Below are 23,306 nucleotides of genomic sequence, written 5' to 3'. Positions count from 1 at the left end.
ACCAAAACACTGCCTCTTTTTTTTTTTTTTTGCTCAGGCACTCATACTGGACCTGGTAGAATTAAAAGGATTCTGAAATCGATCTGTTATTCAAGCTTCACTGCCCTGGTGGCGATGAAGATAATCTTATCCAGACCCTGGAAAACTGCTGCAGCCTTCCTCCTACCAGTGATCTCAGACTGTCTGACCTCTGTCCTTTTGGAGAGACAACCTGGTATTCAAGGACTGTGCCTCTTACTTCATCAAGCAGTTCTGAAACACAAAATGTAAAAAAAACAACAGGGATTGAGAGTAGCGGTAGGGCAGAAGTGAAAGAAAAGTTGCAATATGGATGGTGCTTCAAAGGTGACAACTGGGGCAAGAAGAGGAACATGGACATAATGCAACATGCGATAACCCCATGAACTCGCAATTGACCAAACAATGGGTGCTTACGCCAGCAAACAGAACTTTTTTTACAACACAATGGTCCCTTAGTAACCAGCTCATCTTCAGGCTACCCTCGGCCTCCACCTCTACTTCCCTCATCTCTATCTGTCTGCTATCCAGGAGTGGTGTGCCGCCAATTACCTCTGCCTTAATGCCAGTAAGACTGAGAATCTCCTCATCGGCACACCCGCTCCCTCCTTTCCTGTAGCTCTCTGGCGGGCCTCTCTTGGCCCTCTTCCTGCTCCCACCTGCAAGACTAAAAACCTCGGGGTCATCTTCGACTCTACTCTCCTTCTCCCCTCACTTCTCCGACGTCTCTAAGAAGTCACACTACCAGCTGCACCTCCTCAGGAGGTATTCTTCCTTTCCTCTCCTTCCCCCAGAAGCTCACTGTCTTCAGAACTCTGGTTCTCTCTAGGCTGGACTACTGCAACAGCCTCTTTCTAAATCTGCCTGCTTCTACTCTCTGCCCCTCTGCAACTTATCCAGAACAGAACTGAGAGACTTGTCCTTGGCCTCAAGCCTGGGGATCGTTGCTCTCCAGGACTGAAATCTCTGCACTGGCTCCCAGTGACTGCGAGGATTAAGTTCAAAACCCTCTGCATCGTCCACAAGGCCTTCTGGAGCCTCAATACCTTCAACTCCCTCGTCCTAAATACCTTCCTTCTCAAGCTCTTCGCTCATCTGCCTCAAACTCCATCAGGGTCAGTCGCTTCTCCAAGCAACGAGTTGGTGGTAGATCTTTCTTCGGCTGGGGCCTCCCTCTGCAACAGCCTCCCTGAAACATGAAGAGATTCATCTTAGTTTCCGGAAGCACCTCAAAACTTCTCTTTTTGTGTCTGCTTTTTCTCCTCCTCTCCCTTGCTGACTTCCTGGCTAACACCGACACTGCACTGGTTACCTGGCCACCCTCTGATCTCGGGCCCAGGTCCCCTCATCCGCCAGTCGCACTCCTGCACTGCCTTCCTGTCAACCCCCGCACTGGGGGACAGTTTTCTGTATCCCCACAGTCCCACTACCAGCACTTGACCCCTGGCGGCTGCACTTACCCTTGCACTTACCACCTGCTGTCAGTACCTTTACTTGTTTATTTATTTATTTTCTTATCCCCATGTACTGCACTGTCCTCTCCCCCTCACCCCTGCACTTCTCCTTTCCCTTCCCATGCACTTGCGCGATCTGAATGACACCTAGCCTAGTAGGATCGTTGTTTGTCTTCCCTCCGTTCCCCCTCCCTTGCCTCGTCGCACCTTGAAACACTTATGTACAGGCACGTTATATATGCCATATCATATATCATATCACGTGGCACTAGGCTTGTAGGGGTAACCATTCTCTATCCTCTGAGGATCAGCCCATTGTCTATGAACATGAGTTCTGTCCTTATGCCCCACATCTGTTGAAGTGTCTCCCACACCTCTCAAGTGCGCTGGTCCAGTTTTCCATAGACCCTCTTCCATTCTCTGCAAGTACCAGCCGACAGCAGGATTCAGAAACATTCATCGGCTGCTGATGCCTCTCATATTGTCAGACAAGGAGACCGGTGTCGCAGACATTGGCAGGATGCGCAAACATTCTTCCATCCTCCCTTCCTACTGGCTCACCTCATGTTGTCCCCTCCATGGATAGTCCGCTGCATTGGCGTTCACCGGGAGGAAAATACAAGCTCAATGTTGTACTCCTGCAGGGCGAGCGTCCACGTTTCGATGCAACCCGGTGGTTTGGAGAATGATCCTGATCAGAGGCTTGTGATCTGTGTTGACCATCACAGCTTTTCCGTACACGTAGCGATGAAGTGCTTACAGCCCCAAAGCACAGTCAGGGCCTCTCGTTCAATTTGCGAGTATCTCAGTTCTGTTGCAGACAGGGCCCTACTCGCAAATGCCACTGGGCGAAGTGATCGCCATCATCCAGCAGCATCAATACCGCTCCAAGGCCAAAAGGGCCAACGTCCACAATCTGTGACCTTTTCCCTAGATCGAAGAAGGCCATGGTGTTGACGGCGGTCAGTGCACTCTTAATGTCCTAGAATGCGCTCTGTTCCAGGGCAGTCCATCTTAATGCACAGTCCTTCTTGGTGAGGTTCTGAAGGGGCTCGGGCAGGGTAGCCAAATTCTGTATGAACATGCCGCAGTACGTGACCATCTCAAGGAAGCTTCGTGCCTCGGACACATTCATGGGAGCCCCTGTCTCCTGGACGTCCTTCACTTGTGCCAGATCGCATGAAATCCCCACCCCCTTCCTGGAACAAAAACCCGAAGAACTAAATTTTCTTTTGCTGGAAGGCACACTCATCTCTGTGCAGGGTTAGCCCTAGCTCTTGGATACGCTTCAGGACATTCTCCAGTTTATCCAGGTGGTCTTACTACGACTTTGCAAACACCATGAGGTCATTGCTTAGGTTAAATGGTACCTTTTTGCCCAGACAGGGCTCCCGGATGGCATTTTAGAAGACCTCGGACGCCGATGAAATTCCAAAGATCAAGCATTTATACCCGTACAGCCCTCGTTGCGTCGTAAACGTTGTGATATAGTACGATTCCGGATCTAGCACCAAATGATGGTAGCCAGATCTAAGGTCCAGCTTCGAGAAGTATTTGGATCCCTGTAGATCAACCAAAATGTCATTGAGCATCTGCATAATGTGCCTCTCTTTCCTAATGGCTCAGTTTGGAACCCGCATGTCCACACAGATGTGTACTGAATCTGGCTTTTTGCACTTCCTTGCGATCGTATAGGAAGAAACCCAGGGGGGGGGGGGGTCGGCCCTTCTACTTCCTCCATGATATCCGTCTTGTCCAGTTCGTCCTCGACTTTCTCCTGCAAATGCAATGGCACCCACGTATGCCTCTGCACAATTGGCTGGACAGTGGAGTCGATATGAAGCCGAATCGGGTCACCAGTAAGCTTCTCAACCCCCGTGAATACGCCCAGGTACCGGGCCAGCAGGGACTGAATGTCTTCTAGATATATGAAAAAAAAAAATGCTAAATGGACTATGTGCAGTGCCTCTGCAGTGGCACAGCCTAAGTGTCATGTTGCTCACTTCGGTGATGGTCATGTCATGTTGAACAGAGGCCACGGACACACCTTCCAGAGGCAACATGTGTTTTCCTCCAAACGTGTATATATGCACTTACGTGTCCTGCAGTAATGTTCCGCTGCCATGACACTCACTGACGCCCCAGTGTCAATCAATAATGGGACCTGGGAGCCACAGATGCAGACAACACACTTTAGGTTGGCACCTCTTAGATACTTGCATTTCGGTCATACTAGATATTAACAAAATAGGTTCTCCTCATCTTCCTCAGATTGGTTCACCTTCAGGGGAGGCTGCTCCACCTCGTCCACCTTCCATGCTGGCCTTTGGAATGACTGCCTGGGCGAGGCCTGTCCTCTTGTGAAAGGATGGTGCAGGTGTACGGCAGACACAAGCAAAGTGATTGCGACACGCCACATCTGCTGCAGGCATGGCCCTGCGCTGGGCAGTCTTTAGCGTGAGGAATGTCATAGCCACACTGGGGGCACGGGATCGGATCATTTCCCCAACCATCCTTCTTGTTCCACAATGGTTGCTTGTCCGTTTTGCAAAATTGTTGTCTTCCCAGAGCAAATGTGTCCTCCAGCTTCACTGATTTCATGGTGGCACACATCTTTTTCGCTCTGACATCCGCCAGCTCATGGGAGAGTCCCGACTCCAGGATACGCACCAGGGTAATGTAATCCTGGGGCTGCACAGTATTTGACGCCTTAACAGCCCTGGATCTGCTGCTGCTGCATCTTGTGTTCCTCGTCCGGCCAGGCACACAGCACTGCCATTCGCTACAGTCTGCTGTGGAATGCAACGAGAGACTCTCCTACCTTCTGCATTGCTGTCCTCATGAAGAACCTCTTGTAGTCCAGGTTTGCCATCGGCACAAAGTATTGTTGGAGTGCTGCCTTGGCTGCGTTAAAAGTGCCATCAGCAGGATGTAGGGTCTCAAAGATATTGTGTACAGCAGGACTAGCTGAATAAAGCATGATCAATTTTTCCCAGCATCATCGTCCTTGCCCGTAGCGGCAAGAAACATCTGCAGATGCTTCACCTACGCAGTACACCTAGGGTCTGAGGATGATGGGGCACCTGTGACTTTGAATTCTTGTAGTAGGGCAAGGTAGACCGAAGGACGCAGCATTCTGGTGCCAGCAGGGGTACCTCACCGTTCGCCTTTGCATTCTCCCTATGGGACTTCGCAAAACGGGAGCGTCACAACCAAACTCACCGTGGGTGGAGAGGCTAAGTTGGGGCTTGGGCTGGTCCGCAGGCGAATGTCCCCTGTGTCATGAATGGGGAACCAGAGACAGGGCGTACAAGCACTCCAGACATGAGCTGCAACACCTTCCAGGACTGGACCAACAGGAACTTTGCAAGTGTGGAGGCACACTAACCTTCAGAATCATTGATGCACTGTAAACGCCAATGTACTGCCACCATGCTTTTAGGTGACTTTATCTTCCACTTCTGTACTGATTGGCTTGTTTCTGCCTTTTTTGTGGGAAAAATATTAACTCCCAGCCATGAGCAGCAAGGCACAAGAATCCTTCTTTGTTATTCATGTAAGCGTGGGTGCGTCGAACGCTGGTTTCGTTTGATTGTGTATTATTTTTTTTTTTCAACTGTCGGATGCACATGCCTGCTCCAAAGGACAGCTCTCCTGGAGCCCCACCCCGAGGACGTGTATGGGAGTCGAGATGGAGGCGAGAGCAATCCGATTACACCGCCGGCAGTTCCGGTGATTAGCCAGACAGCTCCGGCACAGTAGCACAGCGCCACCACTTGCACGGCCCTGCTGCTCCCCAAAAGGCTTGCCAGAAAACCGGGATCTTTGCCACATGTGCAGCATAACCGGCGGGGCAGCAGGATCTCACCACGCAGATATACACCGGCCGTGGCAACCACCTCGTCGCCAAATGTTATGTCGGGGAGTGCCACGTCCTGGTGACGCCTTGCGGGCGAATAAAAGGACACGGACAGCAGTCTGGGGCCCCGTGCTCATTAATGCCTTGTGACATAGGACTGCCCCTTTTATTCCAACACACGCCATGACGTAGCACCTTCATGTAACCAGCGACCGAAAGCTCCCGAGTTCGGCGCGCTTTACAAATCCCAAAATAAATAAATAAAATGACTCCATTAATAGGGCACACACAACAGTACGATTCATGAATCATAAAAAAAGAAAATACATTATTATAGTTATTAACCCGCACCTTTCCCAAACAAACACAGCAGTGTTATATTGTGTTGATTTCTTTTTGTAATGTATGTCATTGGGATGACACACTGTATGATTCTGGAATGCACCCGTGTACCAGAATCATACAGAGGCGTCGTTGGCTGTGTAGGATGTACCCACCCGGGGACCTCCAAGATCAATAAACTACTAAATATCACAGAATGTCTATGTGTGTTCATCACCGAACGATAATATACCATTTGGCGACGAGGACTAAACGATACTTGAAGAGCAGAAGGTCCCCGGCAAGGAGGTGCACAGCAACGTTGATTGAAATCGATCTGAGAGCTGTCAGGTCGGAGAGCGGACATCGCGGGCACAAGTATTGCGGAGTAACCACTGATCTATGTGCCATATGCAAGTAAGTCTGTTTATGGAAACAAAAAGAAGAATATATATCTACATGGGCTAAGCAACCGCCCGCAGCCCAAGAGCATTTTATGAACTTTAACGCGTGTGATCAGAAAAACGTTAGAGAAAAGGACCTAACTACATAGAAAAACGTGCCGCCATCTTAAGGAAAAGCTGAGTTGCAATAGCAACGTGCTATCCACGAAACGAAACGGTGCTAAATGCTGACAATGCTGGCAAAGTAGCCTGTATATAATACAGTCGCTGCAAACTTTCACATGAATGAGGAGAGGGCTAGATGTAAAGATCAATGACCATAACTGCATTACTGCGAATTGGAAAGGAAGCAAGATAAAGACAAAACAAAGAATGGTGTTTGCAGAAAGCTTATAAACAGAACACTATCAGTTTATTCAACAACAAAAACAAAAAAAAAGAATAAACGAAAGGAGACCAACATATAGGTACCAACATATAATTTAAAAATGAAAAAAAATAAAAATGCTAAATGTGGTAGCTCCCATCCAATTTTTGGCGCAGCCAGGAAATCCGACATGTACATGGGAGCAATGGCAGGACAGTTTCCAAGTTTATCTAAGGGCCATTGGAGGAACCAAGTTTAATGATGATAATTTAAAAGAGGCCACTCTACTAAATTGTGAGGGTGCGCATTTTTAGGACCTGGCCTGATATAGTAGATGGCGTGGAAGGTTCTGGTGACTCAACTGCTGCAACGAGTGGGGGTAGAAAATATGAATCTGCACTAATAAAACTAACGAGACATTTTGGCAACAAGACTAACATTGTCTTAGAACGGTACCGATTTTCCTCCAGAAGACAGAATAAGGGAGAAAGTGTAGACAACTTTATGGCAGCGTTAAGAGGTTTGATATTGACCTAAAATTTCACTGCTATAGCTGATGAGTGCCTAAGAGATCAATTGGTCCTACAAGTTGCAGATCCTCGTGTACAACAGCGATTGTGTCAGGCAAAGGATCCAACTTTGGAACAGGCTATGGAAATAGCTAGATCAATAGAGTTAGGTGAAAAATGCATGAAAGAGCTACAGAACAAGACGGAGAATCTTGAAGTGAGATGCATTCAAAATGTACAAGATGGGAATCGTAATAAAGATGAAGAGACATTGATTGCTTTAGTGAAAAGAATGACCGGAATGGATGTTAACACCAATGTAAAGAGAGATAGAGAATATGTGAACAGGTCGCAAAACAGATGTCACAAATGTGGCAGATACAAACACACAAATGTAGAAAAGGAATGCCCAGCGTTTTCAGCAGAGTGTTATAAATGAGGATATGTTGGTCATTTTGGTAAAGTGTGTATGAGTACTAGAGGCAGAGGAAGAGCTATACCACAGAGAGAAGGAAGTCGAAATTCCAGAAACAATGTGTTGAGTATAATAACATGGGAAGAGATCAATAATACGAGTGATATGCTGTCTGTCACGGATGAGTTTGATGAAGAAATACAATTTTTGGCATTTACACCCTCTGAAAAGTGTATGGGCCCCAGGGTACCTATGTCAATAAATGGAGTTTCTTAACAAGTTATGGTTGACACAGGTTCTCCATATACCATGGTTGACACAGATACATTTGCAAAAGACTTAGGAGGAAAAATTGAAGAGTTACAACTGACAAGGGTAAGAGCGACAGGGTATGGTAAGACGCCCATCAATATAATTGGCTACACATGGGTAGACTTGGTTTTCAAAGAAAGGAAAACTTACTGCAAGTTATATGTAGCAGAAAATGGGTTCTCCATCGTCTGTTGGTGGGAGCAAGCATCGTTGCAAATCAAGATACACCCTGGGGAAAGCATTCCTATATTGAGTATCACTGAAAATAGTTGTGAAACAAATGAGAATTTAACGAAAAGCTTTCCAAGAGTTTTCAACTAAACTATTGGCATGTTGAAAGGGTTTAAACATCGGATTATATTGAAGAGAGGTGCGAAGCCGATAGTTCACAGAGTGAGGAACAGGAACAATCCAATAGGCACAAAGGAGGCTTTGCATAAAGAACTGGTGAAACTGTGTGAACAAGACATTATAGAGCTGATAGAGAGCTCGGAATGGCTCTCTCCAATAGTTATTGTACGAAAACCTGATGGCTCTTTCCGGATGTGTGTGGACTTGAGAGACCTGAACGCAAATATATGGGTAGATCGCCATCCACTGCCCAACATAAGTGAAATGCTCACCACAATGAGACCAGCAAAGTTTTTCACAACATTAGATCTGTCTTCTGCCTATCATCAGGTTGTGTTGTATGAAGAATCGAGACATCTTACATCCTTTGGGGGCATTTAGATATAAACGGATGCCTTTCGGTTTAGCGTCAGCAGCAGCTGTCTTCCAGAGAGTAATGCACCAATTATTCAGTGGCCTTCAAGGTGTTTATTTCTTCCAGGATGATATACTTGTCTCTTCAATGACAGCAGATGAACATAACGCAAAGTTACTAGGAGTACTACAGGTCATCCAGGAGAAAGGTCTCACACTTAAAATTGACAAGTGCAAAACCAGGAGGAGTGGGGTGATATACTTAGTACACTGCATAAATGCAGAAGGAATTAAACCGAAGAGGACCCTGGTGGATACCATCTTACATATTCCAGAGCCAGCGAACAAGGAGCAACTACGGAGTTTCCTAGGATTAGCAGCATATTATTCAAAGTTTATTGACCACTATGCGGATAGAACTAGGTACATGAGAGAAGTGATGGGCAAAGGTGCAAAATTTTTGTGGTCGGATAACTGCAAGGAGGAATTTGATAAAATAAAATTTCTAATTAATAAGGCTCTAACACTTAAAATGTTTAATTGTACGTTTAAGACCATGATATCTGTTGATGCCAGCAACATTGGTCTGGGTGGTGTGCTTGACCAACTGCAGGAAGGCACAGTTGTCCCTACCGCTTTTGCTTCCAGGGTTCTTAAGGGTGCGGAGAGGAATTACTCCACCATTGAGAGAGAAGCCTTGGGAGTCAGATGGATTCTTGAACATTTTAAAAGTCTTATTTGGGGCATTCCAGTCGAATTGAGAACTGACCATAAGTCATTAATTCATGTGCTGAATTCTAAAAACTTGCATTTAACATCACTAAGAATAAGGAGATGGACATTAGACATCATGCAATATAATATACATGTCAAATATATACCTGGAAAGTCCAATTCCATAGCAGACTGTTTTTCCAGACTTCCGTGGGATGACTAGAGTGGAGAAAATGGAGAGGATGAAACAACACTAGAACAAGACTCTGAATGCATAGTAGCACATGTGCATTCAAGTTTCTCGAAGGAAGAAAGGATCCGGGCGACCAAAAATGATGTTGAACAAGAATGGTTAAGGACAGCTATCAGAAGTAACTAGAAAGAAGTTGATACGAGTATCAAGTCATGGGAGAAACTAAAGGATGAGATCTCCAGTGATGGTATGTGCGTTTATGGAGGCGACCGAATAATTCCGCCCACGTCTTTGAGAGAAAGAATAATGCTTATTGCCCATGAAGGTCATGTGGGACGATGTTCGACTAAGAGAAGAGTAAGAGAAGCGTACTGGTGGCCAAACATGTGGGATCAGATGGAGACTATAGTCAAGGATTGCACTGCTTGTGCAGTGAGTGATAAAGGAAAAACTACACAAACTACACCCCTTCAACCAGTGGAAATTCCTAAATATGTGTGGACCAAATTGGCCATTGACATAACAGGGCCATTTGAGACATTGGGTCCATAGAAGGTGTATTTTATTGTCTTAGTAGATTACACTTCCAAGTGGGTGGAAAGCGGAGTAGCAGAGGGCACTGTCACTTCCATGAAGGTAGTAAGGTTCCTGGAGGAAATATTCAACAGGGAAGGAGACCCTCGAGAAATGATAATGGTGCTCAATTTATGTCGGTAGAGGTTCAAAGTTTCCTTAAGGATAGGGCCATTCAGCACAAAACCACTGCACTGTACCACCCAATTGCACATGAGTTAGTTGAACGAATTAATGGTTTTATCAAGGGAACCATTCAATTAGTGATAGCTAATAATTTACTGTGGAAAGAAGCACTTAACACGTATAGAGACACTCCACATTCCTTCACTGCTGAAGAACCATTTACCCTAATGAGAGGTAGGACGGCTACCAATAGATAGACCTGCTTGGCTTGCTTCTGGAAAGAATAAGGTGGTCAACATGGATGAAATTGTCAGGAGGGTGAAGAAGAGACAAGATGACTACAAGAAATATTATGATAGTAGAAAGCGTGTAACAGAAAGTGAAATTGTGAGAGGCAACTGGGTTAGGGTAAAAGAACCAAGGAGAGTGTTTAAAGGCGAATCTAGATATAGGGCTCTGCAAAGAGTGGTGGACTGTTCGAAGAAATCTGTGATTCTGGAGGATGGAAAGAAATGGTCGTGTGATAATGTTATACTAGCAAAAGGTGGTGAATCAACGAAAGACAGAGTGGCACATGAAGCTCCCAAGAATGAGAGAGTGCGAGAGTCTGAAGAGTTTTATAAGGACACTATTGGTGAAAATGTAGTGTCATCCAGCAACAGGAAATTCACGCAAGACTTCAAGAAGGACTATGTATATTATTGAAACTGGTGGTCGCTTATGATAAGGAGTTTTGGAGCGTTCTACTTTCCAGCTGTATCCTTTATTTGTATGGCGTTACTGTGATTTCCTTAGTGCGTACTGTTGAAGTTCATAGTATTTAGCATCCCTGGTTAATAATGTTTCCTTTTGTTTCATTTGTTTTTTTTCTACGCATTTTTATCCTTTGGTTTCTGTAAAAAGGGTAGAGTGGGAGATGTTATATTGTATTGATTTCTTTTTGTAATTTATGTCATTGGGATAACGCACTGTATGATTCTGGAATGCACCTGTGTTCCAGAATCATACAGAGGCGTCGTTGGCTGTGGAGGATGTACCCACCCGGGGACGTCCAAGATAAATAAACTACTAAATATCACATAATGTCTAGGTGTGTTCATCACGGAACGATAATATAACAAGCAGCAACCAAAGCTTCCACCAGCAACCAGTGCTTTCCGTTGCAAAGTCCCCAGCAACCATGGCAGTCAGCAGCTTCCAATCGTTGCATCACTTAGCAACCAGTAGCTGCCTCCTGGCCGCTAGTACTCCCACTGCAACCAGCAGCTTCATCCTACAAAGAGTACTTCCGTTTTAAAACGTATGTTGACATCATGCAACGGGTACTTCATCAACAATCGGCTTTCACCCACCACTATTCCACCAACCAGCGCCTCCTCTAGCAACCAGCGGTGTCGGTTAACAACCGGCACTGTTCCCTAGCAACCGGTAATCTATTACCCAGTGCTTCCCCCAACAACCAGCACCTACTTTAGCAACTGCCAATTTCACCAGAAACTCTAGTTATGTGTGCACACTGTTAAACAGTGCAATTGTGGACAAAAAAGAAACCAGACAGGATGAAAATAACCTGTTCCGTGTTCATCAAGAAGACACAGGTGCATGCTACGGAGGTCCTCATTCCTCAGTGTTACATACAGTGCACAGACAAGTTCCGGAATTTACACACAACACACACCCCTTCATCCATCCAGTCGGTTCAGCTTAGGACCTTATGTCATTATACCGCAGGAGGTCTCGCAAATACAACGTGTAGATAGCCCGCACTATGCAGACGCACCTACCTGCTGCAGGATCCAAGGCTTTTCTACCGACACAACATGTAGCGCCGCACGGAAAAGGCGAGATCGCAGATAAGTTTCGCAAAAGCAACTTTGAATCCCGAGCCAAACCAGTGGCGCTTACGTTATTGCGTAAGAACAGCTTGACAAAGCTACCAAAAAGAAGCGCCTGTACAGCTAGAGAACTACAGCAGGCAACAGGTCCAATAGACATAAAAGAAGGACAAGCCGTTTATATGGCAAAATAGTGCAGTAAACGAGGAAGTAGGGCATAGCAATGGCCAAGGCAGCCAAATATGGAGCCAGCAGCCTAATCTAGCAATTTAAAGATTTCCTGTAAGAAACATGTAGCTTCATTTCATTACATTGTACGTTAAAATACCTGGAAGAAATCTATTGAGTATTACCTAACTTTTTTGCACAGTTTTCAATATTCAAAAACCTTTCTTATGGTTCTGAAATATCTGTATCGACATTAGTTATTGTCAATCGTCAATATTACGAGAGGTCTGGAAGCCCTGCTGGAAATTCTAGTACAATGGGACAGAGCGCGCCTACACCACTGAGTTGAGTTATAATAGAACTAAGTGACCCATACTAAGATGTCAGGCATTTTCAGAGCTTCAGAAACTGAAAACGGGCTAATGTAGTAGTCTGCATACCCTGTTCGTTGTAGCCATTTTGCACTGGGATAGTTACTGTTTTTGCAACGTGAACACGTGGTATTCAAGTGTCCTGTCCAGCTCATTGCTCTATCCTGCTTCCTTAGTCCCATGCCTAATGCTGACGCTCTTCTTTCTGTTTCGCCCAAGTATTTCAATTACTTCTTTCCGTCTGATACTGATGGTGAGTGGCAGAGATGGCTAAGGGTATGGTGTTGCTTTTCTTCCTGCAGCAGTCGCTGCATTTCTGCTTGAGTTTCTCGCAGTCCGTGGACAGTGATTTCACTTTTACGCTGTCAGCTGGCCAGAAAGAGTGTTTCTATCAGCCCATGAAGAGGGAGGCGTCCCTGGAGATTGAGTACCAGGTGAGGAGCAGCTGTGGCTGGGTGGTAGCGATGCATATAACGCCGAACCAGTGTCTATCTTTTTTTCCTCCACCCAGGGTATTTCGCTTTACAGAAGATACATTTACGTTGGGTTCTCTTGTTTAATCGAAAGTAACAATAATGACAACTTCCAGAATGCAGTAGACAGTTTGCAGCAGTGGCGGGAATGGGAACAATGTATGACCCCACAGGGGCCAGGGTGGAGGCGGAGTTCAGAAGGGGTCGAGCTGGTAGTTGAACTCCGCTTAAAGGAAATGCTCAAAATAATATTTTTTAAATGCTGCAACTTCTTTCGTGTTGCTTTTTCCCAAACTCCGCACTGTACCCAGGGACGTTATTTAGGGTCGCACCTGTGACCTCTTAGGTCTCCCTTGCTACCCCTGGTCTCCCCTGCTCCCTCTAAAAAGAAAACCTTATGGGCTGTGGCCAGCAGCATGTGGCTCTTTGTTTCAGGAGTGGCTGGTTTTCTAATGGCTATATCCCGGTAAAATAGCTCGGTGGGTTGAGCGCTCGCTGCTGCTACGTGTGTGTGAGAGATCTGTAGGCTGCTGGTTCAAATCCTGGCAAGGTCAACTCAGTCTTTCATCCTGCTGAAGTTGATAAATGAGTACCAACACAGGTTGGGTGATAGTGTATGAATATTTGTTCTACATGAAACGCTTAAGCCTAAGTGCTATATAATAACACATCACTATCGTTTGGCCTTGGACATTTGCTTGCATTCGCAGTTATTTTGTAATATGGGCCTATATGCGCTGATATTAACAATACATATGGTGATCCATTCTTGTATGAAATGTATATCACTTTACAGTATTTTTACGTATTTGATGTAGTGTACTTACAATGCTATGTGATGCCACTCCCTGTTTTGTCAAGGGGTAAAATGTTGTGTTCAATCGCTTCCTGTGATGTCATTTTGGGGTTAGGTAAAATTACATCACTTCCTGTGATATCATCAGAGGTCAAGTTGTCATGTGATTTCACTTCTGCTACCCCTTGCATTTTGGTGAAATGACGTCCCTGACTGTACCTCAATTCCACTTTAAATCACTTCCATGACAGTGGTGCACCCAACATACTGTTGGTAATGCAGTGATTATGAGTACATTAAGGGATCCATAGACACCCTCTACAGTAGAAGGATACAAGGGATGCTCAGCAGGGTGAGCAACCGTTGCTGAGATGTTATATATTAAAAACTGGTTGTTCATGGTTTTTTGCAGTTCCTTAAAAAAACATTCTATAAAATGTGTCGGCTGGTCACTTGCTTATATTCAGGGCAGAGGTGGGGTATTTCTGTCCCTGTAGTGAAAATCAAACTTGGCACCCATAGTTTAATTTCCTAATAACTGCTGTCAGCACAACAGAAGCATTTATTTGTGATTAAGCAGTTTGACAAGTATATAACATCTTTATAAATATAACCTGTGATAAAACACAAAAGAAGGGCACAAAAATTACAGGGTATGTGAATGCAAGTTCAAGCAGCACGTTTGAATTAGGACATTACTACTTTTTCTTTTCTATGAAAGTGTACGATGCACATTTGGAAAACAATAGTGTGCCCAGCAGGTAGAACGCCTATTTATAACATTGGCCTCCACCTCAGTGATAGTCCTGGCCCATTGAATCCCGTGGTGTCCCTTTCAGACCAGAAAAAAGAAAACAGGCAGAAAAAAATCGAGTCTGCAAACACGTGAATGACAGCTGGAGAAAGGAGCACAAAGCATATTAGATCACCAAGTCCCCAGCTTGCCTCTGTGAAGCTGGGGGTCTAGGTAAAGCCTTGTCCGGGCTGAGGCAGGCCGGGTCTGAGGTGCGGCCAGACATCTGATGCTGAATCTCGGACCCGGCAAGAGCCGGGTCCGAGGCCCATTGACCAGCGCTGGTCTGCACTTATTTAAATGGGATGGGAAAGTGTGGGGGGGGGGGGGTAAAGTGGGTGTGGTCTTAATGCTGTGCATCGCCTAAACAGTGATGGCCATGGTCTAAAAGTGGTGACGCCTGGCCCAGAGAATGCACTGCAAACGTGTTTTTTTGCAGTCATTGAGCATGATCTGAGATGGTATTGATTTGCATTCAGTCTGTATATTGCAAATTCATTTGATGCTGTGTTGCTTTAACAGTGTCGCTATCGACAAAATATCAGCCTCAGATAGGTATGGCTGAGTTGTCCATGCCAGGATTAGGTTCTATAACATGGCACATGAACACAGATCTCCGCAGCATATACTAAACACGCTGAGCTATCTTCTTGTCCATGGTGGCACTCAACTTATCAGTCTGTATTTCAACTTTGTTTGTTGCATTTGATCAACATATTCCCCAGAATAAACAAAGTGGAGGAACTACAATTCACACGGAATGCATTATTGGATCAATTGATCAGATCCGAATATAGTTGTGGACAACAGTTTGGGCAGCCAGCAATAAATTCCTTCACGGCAGTTTCTAGCCAACTTGCTGCCCAGGGCGGAACACTAGAATGCGCCCCCTCACGACGCACACACGTCACTCCCAAACTACACCTGTGTTGTGCGACAAAATCCCTCCTCAATATCAACAAGTATTTGCTATATAAATTGAGCTGGTTTCATTCCATTGTAATTCAAGTACTTTACAGAAGAAATATAATGTGAAAACACAGCTGTTGCTGCTCAAGTAAATGGCTTTACTGTCACCTGCTCTTAGGGAAGTCTTGCCTATGCAGTTTAAAACTGTTTGTTCTAGCACACTGCGGTGTGACCAGCCTGCCGGGGTCTGAGGGTCCACTGACCACTGGGCCTGTGTTGCAGGTGTTCTGTTCATACCACCTCCCTTGAATTTCACAAGGGGCAATACTTGACTAACCATATGAATTATTCTTTGGTATAAAATTATAATTCCAAGATGGACAGTCTAGTGCACTCTTTCAAAATACCTGGCTTATTTCATGAGGGGCAATGTGAGCAATATTACAGAGGTCTGCAATCACAGGTGTTCGGGTGGACTTGCACCCAGGGTTTCTTGGATAAACACTTGTTTATTTATCAGTCAATTATAAAACATTCATTCAAAGTAGGCAATTATATAATCGTACACAAATACACTTCAATACTGTACACTCTTTAAAAAGTAAGTAAAAGGCAAAGATTATTAGAACACGAAAGACTAAAATTATTCTTACAGTGCACATACTTTGAGTTCACCAGAGGAGTCGGTTCAGTTCAATGGGCTGGGCCGGGGTCAATGGGCTAGGGTCTTGGATGGGAGAGGGCTGTTCTGGTAAGTAAACGGAAAGGTCTCTGCACACATTCTATGAGGATAATGATTCAGAGTCTAACACTAATGTTATTGAAGGGTCAGAAAACTTAGAGGACTCTCAGGATGCGAGCCCCTCTTTACCTTAACAAGCTCTTAGGCCTCAATCTTTAGCCACAGGGGCCCTACCAGGTCCAGTACTGAGTCCAGAATTTGTCTCTTGAAAAAATGAGACTTGAGTTAGAGTTCAAAAGGCTCCAAATGCAAATTGAAAGAAAACATCAAGAAATCAAACTAAGGGAAATGGAAATGCAACATGCCCTTGAAATGAAGAAATTGTCTCTTGAAAATGTTTCTATCCCACAGTCTTCTAGGTCTTCCAGTCCTAAGAGACCTTGCTTGCCTAAGGAGGCTGTGAGTATGTATGAGGTGAAACCTGATATTTTGGATGGGTTGGGTGCTTTTGAGTATAACTATGGGATTCAGGGTTTTACAGGGAATTAGTTGATTGCTTGGCTTTTGCCTAGGTTCCCCCAGGTTGCAACTGATGCTGTAATGGAGGTTGTGGGAACTTGAAAGATTGGAGTAAGAAAATGTGAAGCTAGCTTTGATAGCTAGATTTGGTAAAACTCCTTCCCAGTACCTTAAGAGGTTTAGGACCCTCAAAATGACTGATGGTACCCCTTGGGCTACCTGGGTGTGTGAATGTTTTTTCCATCCGGGCGTGTTCAGGTGAGCGTGGGTGAGAGCCCGACCCTCTTGGGCCTTGTGATCTGGGCTTTGTTTTGGTGCTTGAGCCCCCCGGGCCCTGCCCGCAGCGTTGTCCGCCCCATATCCCTGCTTCCCCTCTCCTCCAGCCGTCCCCCGTGGTGTGATTGGCTGCTCTAAGGCAGCCGGCGAACCTAGTTGCCGTCCCAGCTCCCGACGGCCTTTCCATCCGGGCGTGTTCGGGTGAGCGTGGGTGAGAGCCCGACCCTCTTGGGCCTTGTGATCTGGGCTTTGTTTTGGTGGTTGAGCCCCCCGGGCCCTGCCCGCAGCGTTGTCCGCCCCACGTGTCCCTGCTTCCCCTCTCCTCCCTCCTCCCGCCCCCCAGCTGTCCCCCGTGGACTGATTGGCTTGCTGGCCCCTTTTGACTGACCCTTCCAGGGCAGCCCCCTGCCCGGCAGCCCTTGCGGCTAAAGACCTGGGGCAAAGGGCGGCTCCTACATTGGCGGCTCCAGGACGTGTCTGCAGGTGTCTGCAGGTGTCTGCAGGTGTCTGCAGGTGTCTGCAGGTGTCTGCAGGTGTCTGCAGGTGTCTGCAGGGGAAGCAAAGGAAGCCAGACACCAACAAAACTGTGAGTATGGCATGGGTGGGGTGTAGAGCAATCACTCTACTCCAGAAAGCCCCTGTCACTCTACCTTACCTTCCATAGCATAGACTGCCATAGACTTAAATCAAGACATACCTAGGAAGACTTGCGACCACTGTAAATGGATTGTAAATACTGCCTTACGATGCACATGAACTTACTTGCCAATTGTAGCTAGTGCCACACGTGTAGGGAACTGAACTTTAGCTTGCACCGCATCTAGATAAAAATTGGTATCCTTAACATGCACCACACTTAGAATTCTGAACATTAGCTTGCGTCGCATCTAGATAGAAATGTGATTGTTAGCATGTGCCTCACTCAGGATTCTTAACTCTAGCTTGCGTCGCATCTAGATAGAAATGGGATAGTTAGCATGTTAGAAGTGTCCTCAATAGCCTTTTGTGAAAACTGAATTTAGAAGTGTCCCCAATAGCCTCTCTGAGAAAGTTGAATTTAGAAGTGTGCCCAATAGCCCCTGTGAAAAGTTGAATTTAGAAGTGTGCCCAATAGCCCCTGTGAAAGTTGAATTTAGAAGTGTCCTCAACAGCCTCTTTGTGAAAAGTTGAATTTAGAAGTGTCCCCAATAGCCTCTGTGAAAAGTTGAATTTAGAAGTGTGCCCAATAGCCTCTGTGAAAAGTTGAATTTAGAAGTGTCCCCAATAGCCTCTGTGAAAAGTTGAATTTAGAAGTGTGCCCAATATCCTCTGTGAAAAGTTGAATTTAGAAGTGTGCCCAATAGCCTCTGTGAAAAGTTGAATTTAGAAGTGTGCCCAATAGCCTCTGTGAAAAGTTGAATTTAGAAGTGGCCCAATAGCCTCTGTTAAAGTTGAACCTAGAAGTGTCCCCAATAGCCTTTTGTGAAAACTGACTTTAGAAGTGTGCCCAATAGCCTCTCTGAGAAAGTAGAATTTAGAAGTGTTCCCAATAGCCTCTTTAGAACATTTTAGAAAACATTCGAATGACCATATAACCCACCATATGCTTACTCTCTCCTTTACACCACCACTCAACTAGAACACAGAGATACTATGACACCATTCGGTATAACTGTTCCCATACCAACATCCGTCACATACTCCACACCACTCTATGTAAACACTGCTGGTTACAACCTCCAGCCAGGCGTTCTCCTCAGGCCTAACGCAGCCACATCCGGTCTGGATAAATCCTGCCAGAACGAACACATACTCCTGACCCCTCAACCACCACACCTACCGCTAAGAAGCAGCTATTACACGAATACTGCACAAGCTGCACACATACATGCTGCCCACACGCACCTCTGACTCTCTCTACTCCCTCTACTGATCTGAACTTCGGTTCCCAAGGGCGTTCAACCTACCAGCGCCTTCAGACCATACCAATGGTATATAAGGCGCTATATAAATGCAAAATAACAATAACAGAGAGTGGGAAAGGGGACAAATAGCACCAATGAGGGTACCTGTATGTTTGCATGTATGATTGGCAGCTAATGAGCCAGTCATAAGTTATGTATTTCTTTGCTCATGGGGTGCTGTTAGGCCCTCTTCAGTGTCTCTGAAGTAAAGGTAAGTCATTCTTACTTCCCGGAAGGTTACCAGAATCAATTACAGGAGTACCCCTCCAGCAGGCAGAGTTCTGGGTATCTCTGACTAGGCAGCAGGCAGGCCCTTTTTTATTTTTTTATTTTATTTTGCATTTTTAAAGCACTCACACAGCCCGTGGGCATCGAGGCGCTGTTACAGGAATAGTTTGTTTTTTCAGTTGCGTAATTTTTTTTAGATTTTTTTTTGTCTTAGTTGCGTATTTATAACGCGCTTAAACACCCAGAGGTTTCTAAGCGCGGACCCGGGGATCGAACCTGTTTCTTCCTGTCGTCTTGCTTCCACGGCGCACACGTTCCCGTTAAGCTATCCTCCCCGGACAAAACCAGGGGCAAAGAACAGTGACTCTTTCATTCACAGCAAGAAAGTAGAGAGGAGAGCCGCGCTGAGCCACGGAACCAGAGCAACAAGGAGAAAGCAGATGGGAATAAGAACGCCAAGACGAGCAGAAAGAAATGGCTTGTACCAAAAACAAGTCTGCTAGAAACCTCTGGGTTACATCCCTGCTACTGAAGAGTGTCACTCTACCTGGAGCAGACCCTACAAGCCTAAAGGTACGAGGGATGCTCATATCCAAGAGACTTAAAAAGGGGAGAGAGCAAGTGGGGAGAAAGGAATCCCTATCCTAACTATGAAGCCCAGGGAGCCAATATATGCCAATAAAGAAAATGAACAGATAATCATCAAAAAGCGGGCATTGATTATAGGCCTATAATCGCTTCAGACTCCCGGATTCAGATTTTCCTTTTTAGTAAAGGGGCAATCCAACCTTGTTTAAGACGGGCTGGAATACTAGAATCGGAGAAGGAGGCATTGACTATCTGTGTAATAGTCGGAAGTAAAAAAATTCAAGCAATCCTTAAAGTCTGGGCTCGGCAAACATCCCCAGACACGCTGTTGGTTTTAAATTCTTTATAATGGCACACACTTCATCTTCCGATACTTGTCGTAAGGTAAAACAAGGGTGATCTATAGGCCCCATATGCATGTCCCGGGAGTTTAAGTCCAGTGTCGACTGTCGAGCAGAAATGTATGAGAAATAATCGACTGTTGGAGTTTCGTAACCCTACTCATTCACTTTGGATATCCTGACACCAGACATTAGAAACCTCAACAGAGGCCCTCTGGTTAGATTTACCCTCCAGCTCCTTGAGGATTGCAAACAGTTCCTTTTGAACTAGATTTGGCATTCGATATTCTATGATTACAAGCTGTCTTCTTAGCAATAGCCTTTTTGTACTCCTTTATGGAGTTCTTGGAAAAAAGTAAAGTCTCAGTGAAGGGATTTTTGTGCCATGCTCTTTCCAAGTGCCTTTTTATATTTCCTATTTTTTAATAATATTATCAAACCACGTGTTTTTGCTCATTTCGTATGGGAGCAAGGGAGTCAGTAGCCCCATGGGGAAGACCTGTTGAAAGCATTTCACAAGGTTATTAGAATGCACAATTGTAAATAACTTTGAGAGACTGGCAATAACTAGAGGTGCAATGACCGAAGATGTAAGCTTTTTAAAATTCCTAACTTTTTTCCAAATTCTAGGATTGGCGTTGGCTCGCTGCACTGCCATAGGTAGTAGAATCTCAAGAGACTACACGAGAGTCCAACCTTGGACATGGTTTCATGGATGTTACGTCAATTTTAAGATTGTGTGTGAGGATTCTGTTTAAAATATCGCCATCTCCATGTGTTGCAGACTTGACTTATTGTTGGAAACCAATAGCTTCAAGAGCATTCCATAATGATGCTGCATGACAGTTAGTTTGGTTGTATAGCCAGTGATTAAAATTACATAATAGAAGAAAAGGGGTATTGGGTTTCATATTATCAGCAAGGGAAACCAACAATTGTTCTTTGAAGTCTGCTGTTGAGGGAGGTCTGTAAAGAATAATGATGCTGATAAAAGTATTATGGTTGATATTAGCTAGTAGTGCCCCTCAGCCGTCAATAACTAATAGCTTGGAGGAGTGAATTTAAGAGAGTCCCTTGTGTGGGTGGACCTCCGATATCCGTAACCAAAAACTGGCCCACCTCCTGAAGAAGCAAGTGCGCATTTTGTTCGTAAAACAAGTTTATTGTACAAACGGGTGGGAGGGGCTAGATGACACCGTAGAGTCAAACTAACCCTAGTCTCCTTGAACCACACAAAGATCTGTATTGCTCGCCAAGAGTGCACAGACAGTTATTTATCACCAGTACATTTGCAGAGCAGAGCAAATACTTTGAACGCAGGTAGACGGCACAATAACTCGCACCCAGGCGTGCAGTTAGGGGATAATGAGCACTTATACGGCTATTTATTCATAAAGCAATAAGTGATAACACAGAAATAAATCACAGAAAAGATAGTGAATTAGAAAGAATACATCACCATGGGCGTAACTGAATCCCTCATCTCGCCAGAAGCGGCTGGAAGACCCCAGTAACAGCCAGGCCGAGAGCACAACAGCCCACAGGTATGTCGGAACAAGGCGTCCCCCTTCTGACCGAGGTCTTTGTGCTGTTTTCCCCTGACCTTTCCAGAGCTCTGCATATATGCCCTCCTCAAAAGGGGTGGCAATTTCTCAAACCTTCTGGCATTAGCACTTGCGCATTGATGAGTGACCATTGGCTGCCGGCCGGGCCAACTGACAGTAACCCCAAGGAGCAAAGCGCTTCCCTCTCCAGAAGCACCACAGAAAACAATTCCATAACTCACCCTGAGACCTTGGCGCAAGCATAGCAAGCCATAACAAACCTTTTTTTATCTGGTACCAGCCGGCACCTGTGGATCCTAGCTTTCCTAGCGCAGTGTCCTTGGCTGAGGCCTGCATACCAGGCTCAGCAACGAATAACGTTGAAAACATCAGCAAAGCAAGTGCAGCTTTCACTGAGGCATGGAATAAATATCCATTATGGCTCTGAGTGCTCACAGAATGCACTGCGCACCAGCGCCATGTTTAGCTCAAGCATCACAAGATCTCACATTATATACATTTTGCTACAGTTAACAAACTCCCACATATTTTATTACAAAGTCATCCCCCCAAACATTATTGGTCAACCCTATAAAAAGTAATGTAATCCCCTTCAGTTCCCACACTCTCATTGGATACATGTATTTAACTACCATCCCGCTTCAAAATACATTTGCATCATCTTATATTTACAGCACGCCCCTTCTCAGGATCTTGCCGTAGTAGGTCATGGCTGTTACGCTCACCTGGTTCCCACGGGGGCGTCGACCGGAACTGGGCCGCTGTTGTTTCCACCAGCGTGACGTGTAGCGCCGAGATGACTGACTGGACTGGCCCGCTCAGCCTAGTTTGTCTGGCTCGCAAGAATATTCTTCTGCAAAGGAGAAGAGGAATTAACCATCCGTGGAATTGAGCGTCAACCCACCTTCCCCACTCCCGTTGTCTTCCCACAGATCACTCTTGATGTCCCCTCTGTCGTCTCACTTGATGGTTTGGAAGGATGAGCTCTCCATCCTGCGTCGACCTCAGGGGTGCGTTGATGACCAGTTACTTCACTGGCGTAGAGGAATTGGTGAGTTCCAGTATTGACTCTAAAGTCCAATTGTTCATAAGAGTTCAAATGTCTGATCTTCACTCTGTCCGATTCCTTGCAGGTTGCCGATTAATCCACTCGAAGATTTCCAAATGGCAATTGCTAAGATTCAGGTAAGTCTATTGTGGTTTTCCCCTTAGGGGCCGGGGTACGGCGATGATGCAGAGTTGACTGCGCCGACCCGAGATGAGGTGAGTACCTTCCGTGGTAAATCAGGTAAGTCCTTGGGGGTAGCTTGTATAGCCTTAGAGGGTCCCCTTGCTCACCTTGCTGTCTTTGTCTCCTTAGGTGTCGGAGGGCGGCCGCGAGATGGAGAGAGCGAGATGGAATGCTGAAGTACCGCCAAGCAGGTGAGTTCAGCGCGGCGCCGTAGGAATGCGAAGCGATGCTTCAAAGACTTCTGTCTTTCAGTTCCGTGGCAAAATGGATCAGGATTCAGGTAAGGATTAAAGTTAAAACTCCTGTTCTAACCTTTATCCTTCTTTTCTTCTTGTTTCAGGAGTCCCTGGACTGAAGCGGGCGTGGCTGAAGACTGGAGCTGCTGAAAACACGGTGAGCGTTACGCTGCAGCAAGCAGAATAACGCGAAGCACGTGTGGCTGTCCAGGCGCGGTTTAAATAGCCTTGGAAGAAGATCCAGGTAAGTATTCTTCCACAGCCCCACGCAAGTAACAAAATAGTCCCTTCAGTAAAATAGTCCCTAAGCCTCATTTGGCTTGAGTCTTCATGCAGCATGGTCTGCCTCAGGTGAGTATGCAGCATGGTCTGCTTCAGGTAG

At 45.6% G+C, this 23,306-nt stretch overlaps 2 protein-coding genes across 2 annotated transcripts in view; one reads left to right on the top strand and one right to left on the bottom strand.

Moving 5' to 3' along the window:
- Nucleotides 1-11,953, bottom strand: part of CCDC18 (coiled-coil domain containing 18) — a 2,185,916-nt gene extending 2,173,963 nt beyond the window's left edge. Inside the window, exon 1 of the mRNA XM_069641832.1 lies at nucleotides 11,755-11,953. The gene's annotated coding sequence lies outside the window, so the exon portion shown is untranslated. The remainder of the gene's footprint in view (nucleotides 1-11,754) is intronic.
- A 488-nt stretch (nucleotides 11,954-12,441) lies between these two features.
- The window catches only part of TMED5 (transmembrane p24 trafficking protein 5), a 204,232-nt gene continuing 193,367 nt past the window's right edge, over nucleotides 12,442-23,306 (top strand). The window contains exon 1 of the mRNA XM_069641828.1: nucleotides 12,442-12,778. Within this exon, the coding sequence (XP_069497929.1) occupies nucleotides 12,611-12,778 (168 nt within the window). The 5' untranslated portion in view covers nucleotides 12,442-12,610. The remainder of the gene's footprint in view (nucleotides 12,779-23,306) is intronic.

This window comes from Ambystoma mexicanum, chromosome 1q (assembly GCF_040938575.1).
Source record: "Ambystoma mexicanum isolate Mex_15411 chromosome 1q, UKY_AmexF1_1, whole genome shotgun sequence".
Classification (NCBI taxonomy): Eukaryota; Metazoa; Chordata; class Amphibia; order Caudata; family Ambystomatidae; genus Ambystoma; species Ambystoma mexicanum.
The sequence above is the reverse complement of the archived record's forward strand: the minus strand, read 5'-3'. Positions and strand labels throughout refer to the sequence as shown.